General features: G+C 33.6%; 3 protein-coding genes across 7 annotated transcripts; all 3 read right to left on the bottom strand.

Moving 5' to 3' along the window:
• Nucleotides 1-886: 886 nt before the first annotated feature.
• LOC131956838 (uncharacterized) lies at nucleotides 887-3,935 on the bottom strand. 2 transcript variants are annotated; one of them, XM_059321446.1, is made up of 4 exons: nucleotides 3,578-3,935; nucleotides 3,389-3,464; nucleotides 3,121-3,205; nucleotides 887-2,945 (listed from the first exon to the last, which is right to left on the bottom strand). In XM_059321446.1, exons 3-4 carry the CDS (start codon nucleotides 3,131-3,133, stop codon nucleotides 1,849-1,851), a joined length of 1,110 nt encoding a protein of 369 aa, XP_059177429.1. In that variant the 5' UTR covers nucleotides 3,134-3,205; nucleotides 3,389-3,464; nucleotides 3,578-3,935; the 3' UTR covers nucleotides 887-1,848. The 2 variants fall into 2 exon arrangements, with proteins under 2 accessions (XP_059177429.1, XP_059177430.1); XM_059321447.1 differs by lacking the exon at nucleotides 3,389-3,464.
• Nucleotides 3,936-5,077: 1,142 nt separating this feature from the next.
• Nucleotides 5,078-6,585, bottom strand: LOC131956834 (uncharacterized). 3 transcript variants are annotated; one of them, XM_059321439.1, is made up of 3 exons: nucleotides 6,512-6,585; nucleotides 6,231-6,323; nucleotides 5,078-5,984 (listed from the first exon to the last, which is right to left on the bottom strand). In XM_059321439.1, the coding sequence occupies exons 2-3, from the start codon at nucleotides 6,253-6,255 to the stop codon at nucleotides 5,092-5,094; spliced, it is 918 nt and encodes a 305-aa protein (XP_059177422.1). In that variant the 5' UTR covers nucleotides 6,256-6,323; nucleotides 6,512-6,585; the 3' UTR covers nucleotides 5,078-5,091. The 3 variants fall into 3 exon arrangements, with proteins under 3 accessions (XP_059177422.1, XP_059177425.1, XP_059177424.1); XM_059321442.1 differs by having other exon boundaries at nucleotides 6,554-6,573; XM_059321441.1 differs by lacking the exon at nucleotides 6,512-6,585 and having other exon boundaries at nucleotides 6,231-6,376.
• A 4,024-nt stretch (nucleotides 6,586-10,609) lies between these two features.
• Nucleotides 10,610-12,218, bottom strand: LOC131956833 (uncharacterized). 2 transcript variants are annotated; one of them, XM_059321438.1, is made up of 3 exons: nucleotides 12,085-12,218; nucleotides 10,965-11,846; nucleotides 10,610-10,734 (listed from the first exon to the last, which is right to left on the bottom strand). In XM_059321438.1, the coding sequence occupies exons 1-3, from the start codon at nucleotides 12,095-12,097 to the stop codon at nucleotides 10,715-10,717; spliced, it is 915 nt and encodes a 304-aa protein (XP_059177421.1). In that variant the 5' UTR covers nucleotides 12,098-12,218; the 3' UTR covers nucleotides 10,610-10,714. The 2 variants fall into 2 exon arrangements, with proteins under 2 accessions (XP_059177421.1, XP_059177420.1); XM_059321437.1 differs by having other exon boundaries at nucleotides 10,610-11,846.
• Nucleotides 12,219-12,262: the final 44 nt, after the last annotated feature.

Genomic DNA, 12,262 nt, shown 5'->3' with positions numbered 1-12,262 from the left:
TGTAGTTTTCTTTTAACATTTGAGCTATTTTCAATAATCTAGAGTGGTCCTACTCTACTTCTGATTTCTCAAAAGCCGATAACTTAAGTACCGTTAAAGTTAGGTAGGAAATAAAATAAAATATTAATACTAAATTTAATGCGAAGGCTTCTACTAACTTGTTAACCATCTTAAATAACCGGAACTGGTACTTTACTATATATTTCCTTGTGAACAAGATAATTTTATTTTCCTTTCAATTTGGTTGAATTAATTTCATATATAAGATCTTACACTTTGATTACTCTCAAATTTTGAGTGATCTCAGATATCTGGAAGTGGTACTTTACTCTATTACGGGTTTCTGAAAACCACTAAAAAAAAGTACCGTTTCAGTTCGGTGAACGAAATTTTTAATGCATAGGTGTAAGATCTTACTATATTGCTTTTTTTTTTTTGAGTGATTTCCGAAAACTGGAAGTACTTTACGCTATTGCCTATATTTTTTTTTAAAATATTGCTTCTTCGTGACAAATTTGTTGTAAACTTTTCACGTAGGCCAAGACTCGATGACAATGCACTGTGACATAAAATGTGCCTTAATTAGATATTTAATTAACTTTTTAGAGATTAATCAATGTTTTTTTTTTATTTAAGTATTTAAAAAATTATTTTTTATAGCCGTTTGTCACTGAAAATACTTTTTCTTACTATCATAATAGAATATACGAGAATATATATATATATATATATATATATATATATATGTATATATATATATATATATATATATATATATATATATGTATATATATATATATATATATATATATATATCGTTTCACCAACCTGGCTGTAACGACACTAACGTTATTGTGTTCACAGACACACAGACACACACACAAACACACACAGAGACATACAGACAAACTTGCAAAACGGTTTTCCGACGCAGGGAGGTGTAAGACGTCGAGATTTTTCGCACGATTACAATACTTACTCTATACTTCGTATCCGAGAAAGTAAAAACTCGCGATTGATTGAAATGGGAAGGGAAAAATTTTAAACAACTGAGATAATTAATTAAACCCATATCTTGCATCTTATATAAACTAATGTTCATTGTATATTTTGCCTAAAATTTTCCAAAAAAAGATATAACGTTAATAGAATTGAAAGAAAAGTGAACGATATGGTTTAATTTTTCTTTTTATATTTTTTATACTATTGACTAGTTTTTCTCACATATTTCTTGGAGATTTTATTCCTTAAAAAAACATTTTTAAATCTTTTTAAACGTAGCAAATTTAATAGATAAAAGAGATCTTGACCATTGTCTGATTAAAAGTTTTTAATTTTCTATATACATCGGACGTGCATCAATCATTTATTCTTTTAAATTAAAATTCTACCTTTAAAAATCACCGCAACACACATTTAAAGCCCATCTTTAGTAATCTCATGTTTATTAGATACATAACATTCTAATAATTGTGGATACAAGTATACACCAGAAAGAAATAATAATAAAAATATTTATACATTAGGAAACACTCTGACAAGGCACACTGAAACTGAAAATTATGTCTAATACACGCAGAAAACAATTTTAAAATATTTAATTATAATTTGTGTTTGGGCCGTAAATTTTACAGCATTCCAAGTTTGTACATAATTTTCTGTATAAATACTGTTAAATTTGTATTCAAACTAAAAAAATGATAATATTATCATTACTTTAAGGTAAATTATATTTCTTTAAACATAAAAACGGGGATTAATTGTTTTACAAGTTTGAAAATTTTCTTGGATATATTTCTGATCTAGAGGTGTTTCCTTCATCCCATGCTAAGATGGAACCAGCACCTGTCAACCGATGTGGTCTACGCCGATGGAGCTGCAGTTGATTAATTGTGCACCTGTGTAGTGGCTGTGGTTGTGTGGGTGACCGAACCAGTAGCCCGACCCACACAGCGGCTGCCCTAAGATAAACACGTATGCCCCGCTGCTGCCCGGGCATGTGGCCGTGTTGTAGCTGTAGTTGCACCAGTTCTGGTTCTCTCGCACGTCCTTCAGACTTTTCTTCTCCACGGTGTGACCAAAGCTGATTCTCTTCGGCCCGCCGTGGGGATGCGAGACGATGACCACGAGTTGTTTCTCTTTGTTGTTTTTATACTGTTGGTAGAGTTTCTTCTGTAAATCGTTAAAATCTTTTATCGTCTTTTCCAGTTTTCCTACTAGATCCATGTCGTGTGTGACACATTCAACAAAACACCAATCGTTATCGCCCCTTTCTTTGTCGGTGTCTGCCAAGCGCCGTCCGTAAACTGTTTTTGGCTCTATCTTTTTTTGTGCGTCGGTCTTTTCCTCGTCGGCTTTTTGTGCGTCGGCTTTTTGCTTGTCGGCGTTTTGCTCGTCGGTTTTTACCTCGTCGGCTTTTTGCTCGTCGGCTCTTTGCTCGTCGGCTTTTTGCTCGTCGGCTCTCTGCTCTTCGGCTTTTTGCTCGTCCGCTTTTTGCTCGTCGGTTTTTACCTCGTCGGCTTTTTGCTCGTCGTCACAGAATAAATGTAGAACACATTTCTCTGCTTCGGCCTGCTCCGGCAGCACATGCAAGACAATTGTGATTGACAAAATCGCCCAATCTTTTTTTGATTGTTTGTTCCTGACACACTCGGGACATGGGCACCCACCCACTTTGCTTTTCCTGACTTTCTGTACAAACCCGGTACCATATTTGTTGTCTGCACCGAGAGGAATTTGTATACGGCCCGTCAAATCAGCCAAAAGACATAAACATGTGTTCAGATCTTCGGTAATTTTAACTCCATGATAATCTTTATTTATAAGTTTATTTCCTATAAGTTCACTAATATTGATAAAATCGTCATGGTTTGTTTTTTTAGTACAGGAATCCCAACCGTTTTCCCACGTTTGTCCGTGCTCAATGTAAACTTCTTCAGTTTGTTCTATGTAAAGAAAAAAAAAGAAAACTTTTACAAAACTTTCTTTTTTTTCAATGTAGAATAAATTTGGAAATATTTAAATTAAAGTATTTTTTCATATGTTGTATAACTATCAGCATATATTTTGAAGTTTTGAGAATGTAAGGTATAACATTAAGTTCGTTTTTGGAAAACTTACTTAGAGAAACCATTTTATAAAGATGAAGAACTTGCACGTCAGTTCATCAAACAGTTCACCAAATAATCGACTTGCAGGTCATGATCTGCGCAGACAGAAAAAAATAAATGATAAATTTATGTTAAAAACAGTAGTGTAAAGTTCACTTTCTATTTCTTCTTGCATGCAAGCTGAGTAGCCATATACCATTGTGTCCTCTCTGAAAAATCAAAACAAAGTCCAATATCCAAAAAGTATTTATAACATGTAACTTATTGATTAAACTTACAATAAATAGTTTTGATAATGGTTGCTCTTTGTTCACGGTTCTGTTCTGTTTAAAGTTTAAAGTGCCAACGCAATTTCTGAAGAAAAAAAATACAATATAATAACCGTAATTATGAAAGAAACCTTATGAAATATTTCAACTTTAGGCGAAATCCCGTAAAATTTAAAGTGTCACTCCACCATAGCTTACCATTAATTTCGGGGCTAAGACAGCTTAAATCTGGTACTGCAGTCGAGACAAGTTATTTTTCTTGTATATAAACCTTCGGACAATAATGATTGGAGTTTTCCTGGAAGGTATTGATGACGTAACAGGCATAAGTTCTAGAATTCCCATTTGCAGTCAGATGTATTTTAAGCACCCTCTGGAACCCTGCAAGGGTACCAGCACAGAAACACGTACGTCCGAGTAAACATTATACACAAAATACATTGCTGTAAAACAGTTCCGTTTTGATTCCGTTGTTAACAAAAATCTATTAATAGTAAGAACACTGAAGCTTATCAAAGTCAATAGTCAAATGTGTTGTATTCTTACCGAAATCGGTATAATATATGCTAGTTAGGTCTATATTAAAATCAAATGTGGTTAAAAACACATATTAGTTAGGGGTTATATTAAAGCATTACAAAGTATTTGTTGATCTCACTGGTGTGAAGATTTTGCAGACGACTCATCATATTATTTGCTTTCATGTGTTGGGTTTTTATTTATTTTTTTATTATTTTGGCCCACTTTAAAACACTTTTATATTGTTTTATACTGCTGTGTAAAGCAACATCACATACAATATGTTCAGGTCGTTAAAGTTAAGACAGATCACGTGACAGAATTGTTGCAACAATGTTTGATAAGGAATTGTCAATAATTTCTTATAATAAAGGGTGGGGGTGTGAATGGATGGGTTTTTTTTTTTTTTGTTTTTGTTTTTTTGTTGTTTTTTTTTTTTTTGACGTGATTAGTGGGGATAAGGATAAACAAGGAGTAGGGGCTAAGAGATATGATGTCATAAAAATAACAATGATGATTAATTCATTCGAGTTTTACATGACGAAGGGTATACATTTTTGTGACGTCATTTCAGGGAATACAATACTGTCAATAAAAGGAGATCACAAATCAATAAAAGAGTAAAGCTAAATCGATATACTTAAACATAAGTATTTCTGATTTTTGGACTTGATGATGATGATGATGATGATGATGATGATGATGATGATAATGATGATGATGATGATAATTATGATGATAATAATGATGATGATGATGATGGTGATGGTGATGGTGACGATGACGATGACGATGACAACGAAGATGACGATGACAACGAAGATGATGATGATGATGATGATGATGATGATGATGATGATGATGATGATGATGATGATGATGATGATAATGATGATGATAATGATGATGATGATGATGATGGTGATGGTGATGGTGATGGTGATGGTGATGGTGATGGTGATGGTGATGGTGATGGTGATGGTGACGATGACGATGACGATGACAATGACGATGACAACGATGATGATGCTGGTGATGATGGTGATGACGATGATGATAATGATGATGATAATGATGATGATAAAGTTTTGTGTAACATGAGGTGGATTGTCTTTGAGGTGTTATAAAACGTTATGAACTAATGGTCAAAAAGTCAAATAGTTAATGTTATACAAATGTATCAAGCCGTTCAGCTAAGCAACAAGACTCTCCACACCCACAGAGCTGCAGTTGATGAATTGCTCCTCGCTGTGGCCTGAGTGGTTGTGTGGGTGGCCGAACCAGTAGCCCGTCCCACACAAAGCCTGGCCCAGGATACACACGTAGGCACCGCTGCTCCCCGGGCAGGTGGCCGTGTCGTAAAAATACTGACACCAACTCTGATTTTCTCTCACCTCCTTGAGGGGTTTCACATCTGTAACTTGCCCAAAACTGACCTGTTTCGGACCGCTGTGAGGATGAGACACTATGATCACAGGCTTTACTTGTTTATCTTTGTATTCTTTATAAAAAGATTCCTGCAATTTTGCCAATTCTGAGATCGTTTCTTCCAGCATGTCCACAAGTTTCATCTTGTGAGTGACACATTCAATAAAGCACCAGTCTGTTTCCTTATCCCGCTCTGTTTCAGATAACCTGTCCCCATACGCCACTTTGACATTTTTTGCGAAATCCGCTTCAGAAAAAAAATCTTCGTCGTAAAACAATTCAAATTTAGTAATCTCTACATCCAACTGTGACGTAACCACGTGATACACAGTGGTCACTCTAAAAACTGCCCACTCTGTCTTGGCAGTTCGTGTTTTACATTTGAGACAAGGACATGGAACACCAGTTTTCCTCCTAATTTTCTCCAAAAATCCAGTTCCGAATCTGATTCCGCCAATATTGATGCGACCAGTCAGGGTTGTTAACAGCAAAACAAATTTGATAATTTTCGGTGTCGCTGTAAATCCATTTGTGAGAATTTCATCGATTTGGATCTGTTTCGGATTTTTGAACAAATGGTGTTTATCTTTCTTCTCACATTGGTCCTGCTTTGTCTTCCAATCCTCTCCTTCTTTTAGACAAATTTCTTCAGAATTTTCTAGATTTGATTTTAAAAAGTGAAAATAAATTTGAAATTTCTAAATCAAAATTAAATGGCATCTTTATTTCTGCTCTATATTTATTTTCTAAACCGATTACAGTATGTCAAACACACTATGTTAAATTAATTAGGAAAAAAAACTATCTTTTCTTGTTTGCTATTACGGCTAAACATAATATAGCTTTATACACAAATTACAAAAATCAAATTACAATAAGTAACGATTAGCAATGAAACACTTACTTAGTTTATTATTGCGTTTACTCATGGTGGGAAAACTCTTGCTAGAGTATCATTTAATTTACTTGTTGTTTACACATATGTAGTGTGTGTCTACTGTTGGAAATGAAACACTTTTTCAGTCACTTATTTCATTCTCCGTATATGTTTTTCATTATATATATATATATATATATATATATATATATATATATATATATATATATATATATATATATATATATATAACAAATGAAACACCAACAAGTCCTTAACGAACTTAAGTACAACTACTTGTCCCTTACGGTACATTCTCATCTAAGTTTACAAACACCCCCGGGTCCCACCACTCATGCCATGCGTCCCGTTCGGTCTGTATCTAACCCTGCACTGCCCTATACGTTGGTTCATGGCTCAATATCTAGGCCTAGTCTAACCGACACTTATCATTTCCCCAGAGTCAAACAATCGCGAGTCAGCTCTGTTGCGTCAGTCGACGCTCGAGATAACGCCCTGTCAGAGTGTATTCCCTATACCCAACCACTCCATGTATTTGAGATAGCTATTGTTTATTTTGTAGAAGTTTTATTGTTCAAACGTTTTGTTATCAAATTGTATTTACATTATGTGTTAAAAATATCTGCTATATACATCTAAATATAAAAGTAAAGGGTTTATTTTTGTTGGCGAAACTCCAAACGGCACCGAATGTTATTCTTTTAGCTGCTTCTGTGTCATGATCTTATGTCATCCGCCGTTAATAGCATCAGATTTCGGACACATTTTCCTGAAAAAGTCAGCTTTATTGATTTGTCTAAACTATTTTTAAGTCTTCGCTTCAGCTTAAACGTACTTTTTCAAATGCGATAAGTAATGCTTAGACTAATTCTTTTGTTTCTACCATACGCGATAGCTTTTAGCGTTAGTGAAAACCTGTTTAAAGCATAAGAACCCTACTTAGCTAATCATAACTACCCCTGACTGAAAACTATTCTTTATTTTGTAGAAAAAAAACTTAACTAATACAATGCATTAAGGGTTTTGCAGCTACTTAATATCAGAAGAAGACAAAACATAAACTTCATTTGCGACAAGTATCTAATGTTGAGAACTCCCGATTTTCTTTGGGTGATAAGCTTCAGGCTACGAATGTCACTTCGTCGTATGGCAGAGTCACGTCGTTAATAAATTGTATCCAACAATTAAGAAAACATTTTTTTACTGCCAAATGTTTAAGAACAGAAAATTTCTTTTAAAAAAGTAACACTTTAATATTAGGAGAAGTCCACTTTCAAAACCTACTACATCACTTCTGACTTATTTTGAGGAAATCGATTTTAAAACGTTTTTCTTGTTAACTACCATTATGATTTTTTATATTTTACTGTAAAGAAATGTATTGTATATTATACCTTTTAGAACAAAAATTAGTATATTGCTTTAATTGTACTTAATTGTACTTTAATTGTACTATAATGATTATAACATATCCTTCAAATAAAATTATCGTAAAAGCTCCAGCGTCGTATTTGGAGGAAGTGCAATCCTTAGACTGACATGCCAACGCCTTGTCGATTCCTTAAAATATAATCGTCACATCTAAAGATAAACCTTACATCATTGGTTATTACGTGGTTTCGAGAAAACCCACAATTTGTTAATTTTCGAATTCCTGCGCTGATTGGTTGTTTTTCTTAAACGTCAATAGGGGAATACAGTAATGTGTCTAAGTTTTTCTTCCGATGTATTCACGAGAAAGTCAGAATTAAGATTAGTCTCAATGTTAGGTTTAGGGCTAGGCATATGGCTAAGCTTAGTAAATTCCTTATTACCTGCTGTACAACAAGGAAGGCGTGTTCACAAAATACACCAATTACGTCATTAGTAGTATATTTTTATTGGAAGCTGGCATAGTCAGCTCTAAAAATACACATGCTCTAGAAGTACGTAAACTTTTTCTGTAACCCATCACATGGCTGTCCTAAGCTTAATGTTTGGATGAGTCGTAGAACGGTTCTTAGCCAATTCAGCCATAGCTTGTCTTCAAACAGATCAAACATACGGCTTGTTTATATATTATGTGTCATCTTTTAACTCAACAGTGCAAAAAGCTTTCACTTTTTTTAGAAAATCGCCAGCCGTCAATTTTCTTAGAAAAATCGATTGATTCGATCATTGTTATTTTTATTTTCAAGCAGTATGCACAAACACACACAGACACACATATGTCAACATGGACATAAAAGAGGGTCTTGAAAATCAATATAACCTGACATTAGTGCTGTAAATGCTATAACTGACAATGGAAATGTATCGCCCATTGTGTATACAAACACCCCGCTGTTGAGTTTTTTAAACCCGTGATTGTCAAACAATTGCGTCTCCATTGTATTCATAAAACATCTTGGCGTCACACCAACTCACACAAACTCTCTCTCACACACACACACACGCACACAACACACACAAACACACACACACCACACACACACAAACACACAAACACACACACACACCAAGTGGCGATATTTAACCTCAATGTAATGGGAAACCTACAGTCATCTCAATAATCGTGTTTAAAATAACCGACCATTAACTAAAGTTAAAAACAAATTCATTAAAAAACGTTTTAATAACAAGCTTTTACGTAATAATGCACTAAAAAGAAGAAAATAAATTATAGACTACTATTTAAATTACTATAAAGAAAAGCGTGGGTCTCTTCCTAAACATCAGTAAAGGTATCCAATAGATACTAAACTGATCCACGCTTTTCTTTATAGTTATTTAAATGGTACTTTATAATTTATTTTCTACTTTTTAGTGCATTATTACATAAAAGCTTGTTATTAAAACGTTTTTTTATGAAAAAAAATTTAGATATTTCTTTGCTTTGCCACCAATGCCGTTTAACGTATAGTAAATCACATTGCGTTTTGAGCAATAACTATTTTATAAAATATTTTGCTCAAACATGTATAACATTAAAAATATATAATTCACGTATAACGGGTACCGAGGCTAGTTATTACATAAAAGATTGTTATTAAACTAATTCAGACAAAATTTTAATTAATTCATATAAAATTAATTAGGCATCCAATTAATTCAAATTTTATGTCAGATTGCATTGTCTTCATGTCTTGACCCACGCGCCAACTTTGAACCGGATCTGTCAGTTAGAAGTGCCCGTAATTTTGCTCGGGCGTTTCGATCTAGACAGACTGATGACAGAGGAAGCAATTTAAACGAAAGCTTGTAAAAAGTGCTTGAATTAGATCGACCACTTACAGACAAAATCGATATTTGGTAAGGAGAAAGCTCTTGTAAAGTAGACACCTGGAAAAATATCAAATTCTAAGAAATGTAATATTAAGGGGTTATATGATTATATGGTTATATTGTATCTATTAAAGGGACGTAGCTGCTTCAATAAACTATACTTTTTATCTCCCTTTTTCTTTGACTTCACGCAAAAATAAACGAAGAAAATATTTGCATAAAAGAAAAGTTCCTTTTAAATTTTTACTAAACGGTTTTCAAATAGCTGAAAAAAATAATGAATAAGGAATAATAATTAATATTTGCTTCATGGCAGTTTAAAACAAATACGTCATTGTTTATTGCTGCGTTTTGTGTATTGGCTGAGTTATTTAATTGTTGAATCTGCAGGAACAAAAATTGCGTTATATGTAAAAAGATGGATGTCGATTGAAATGTTAAATGTCATTATTATATTTCGGGCATAACTTTATTGATACATTCATTTGTTATTTGCTTTAGGTACTAGCAATATTGTCAATTTTCAATAGTATACTCTTGACAAATCCTCCAATTATACAATAATTCATTTGATTATGTAAAAAAAAAATATTTATACATTAATTAATTTATATTATATTTTGTTTATTTATTTGTTTGTTTTGTTTATTGATTTACTGAGCTAGTTAGTTTTTAATTTCTTTTTCTTTATTACTTCATCATTGATATATATTTTTAAACGAGAGTTTTTGGCATTAACTTTTCTCTTTTGTAATCACATTGGAAGTGACATCTCAAGCGGTATATAAAAATGCATGAGTCTCATTCAATATTTAAAAAGTTAGACGACATAAATACGTCATTTAAATATATTTTTGGTGCCATATTTTTTAAATATTTGTTGAATTTTTTTTTCCCACCTGCCTGGGGGGTGTATAAATAGGAAATTTATTTTTTTATTAAATAAAGAGTCTTATTTTCATATTTATTATTTTATTGGGAGCTTTCATTCATCTACTTTCGGGCGTTGACAAATCATCAAACGAATATTTGTTGTTGTTTTTTTAATGAACTGACATTAAAAAACAATCAGAAGGAAATATTTAATAGAAAATACACAACAAACTGTTATTTTAAAAAGGAACAACAAGAAAGATTAAACTTAATGTTTGAACTGTTGCTGAATTTGTTTAAATAAATATTTTGTTTTAATGATGTTCGTTCTATAAGTTCAGAAAACGTAATGTTCATGCAACTGTATCGACACCTATAGAGCTACAGTTGAAGTAATGTTCATGCAACTGTATCTACACCTATAGAGCTACAGTTGACGTAATGTTCATGCAAATGTATCGACACCTATAGAGCTACAGTTGACGTAATGTTCATGCAACTGTATCTACACCTATAGAGCTACAGTTGACGTAATGTTCATGCAAATGTATCGACACCTATAGAGCTACTGTTGCCGTAATGTTCATGCAACTGTATCGACACCTATGGAGCTACAGTTGACGAAATGTTCAACGTTGTAGTGGCTGTGGTTGTGTGGGTGACCGAACCAGTAGCCCGACCCACACAGCGGCTGCCCTAAGATAAACACGTATGCCCCGCTGCTGCCCGGGCATGTGGCCGTGTTGTAGCTGTAGTTGCACCAGTTCTGGTTCTCTCGCACGTCCTTCAGACTTTTCTTCTCCACGGTCTGACCAAAGCTGATTCTCTTCGGCCCGCCGTGGGGATGCGAGACAATGACCACGAGTTGTTTCTCTTTGTTGTTTTTATACTGTTGGTACAGTTTCTTCTGTAAATCGTTGAACTCTTTTATCGTCTGCTCCAGTTTTGATATTAATTCTACGTCATGAGTCACACATTCGACAAAGCACCAATCATTGTTGCCTCTTTCTTTGTCAGTGTCCGCCAACCTTCTCCCGTACAACTTTTTAATTCCCTGTTCAGATTCGTCATCGCAGAAAAGTTCAAAAACTGAATTTTCCGCTTGCGATTGTTCAGGGACAACATGCAAGACTGTCGTAACTTTAAACACCGCAAATTCTGTCCGTGGGTTTTCTGTTTTACACTCTGGGCAAGGACAAGAACCACGCCGTCTTCTAATTTTTTCAACAAAACCAGTCCCGAATCTATTGCTCCGATTATCCAGTGGAACTACAACTCGACAGGTCAAACTTGCAATTAAAAGAATCGTCCTGAAAATGTCCCCTGTCATGATGAAGCCAGGCATTGTGTTTTTTCTAATGTCGTCTTCTATGGTATTTTTGTTTCCCATGTCAACAAACTGACCGTGGTTGTCTTTTTTTTTACACTTCATCATATTATTCTGCCAGTTTTCATCTTTTTCAAGGACAACCTCTTCTGTGATAACTTGAAATGATATTAAATTAAACGTATTTAAAATTCTTATCAACTTTAAATCATCTGTAAATTTATATCCCTTAATGAAGTATTATTTGACTACTCTCTATTGACAAATTTAACATTGAGAATTAGATAACAAAGTTGTGAATGAGCTTAAACAGTATTTAACATTTTACATTTTTAAATCAAAGCAACAAACATGATAAAATATATTAAAAACACTTGTAATCACGAAGTTACTTACTTTTCGAGGACATTTTTACAAACTGATTAAAAAATAGAATCAATCTCCAGGTTTGTTTTTAGAAGTTGTGTATAGTTAGTTTATGTGAAATTAAGACGTAAAGGCAATATACACCTTTATACGTGAAACTACACATTAATAATGTTACATTTGCCGCATCGAAAAAGTATATACCGTC

The sequence above is a fragment of the Physella acuta genome, unplaced genomic scaffold (assembly GCF_028476545.2).
Source record: "Physella acuta isolate Inbredline_101_S28 unplaced genomic scaffold, ASM2847654v3 ptg001177l, whole genome shotgun sequence".
Lineage (NCBI taxonomy): Eukaryota > Metazoa > Mollusca > Gastropoda > Physidae > Physella > Physella acuta.
Note: the sequence above shows the minus strand (reverse complement) of the source record. Positions and strands in the feature narration are given on the sequence as shown.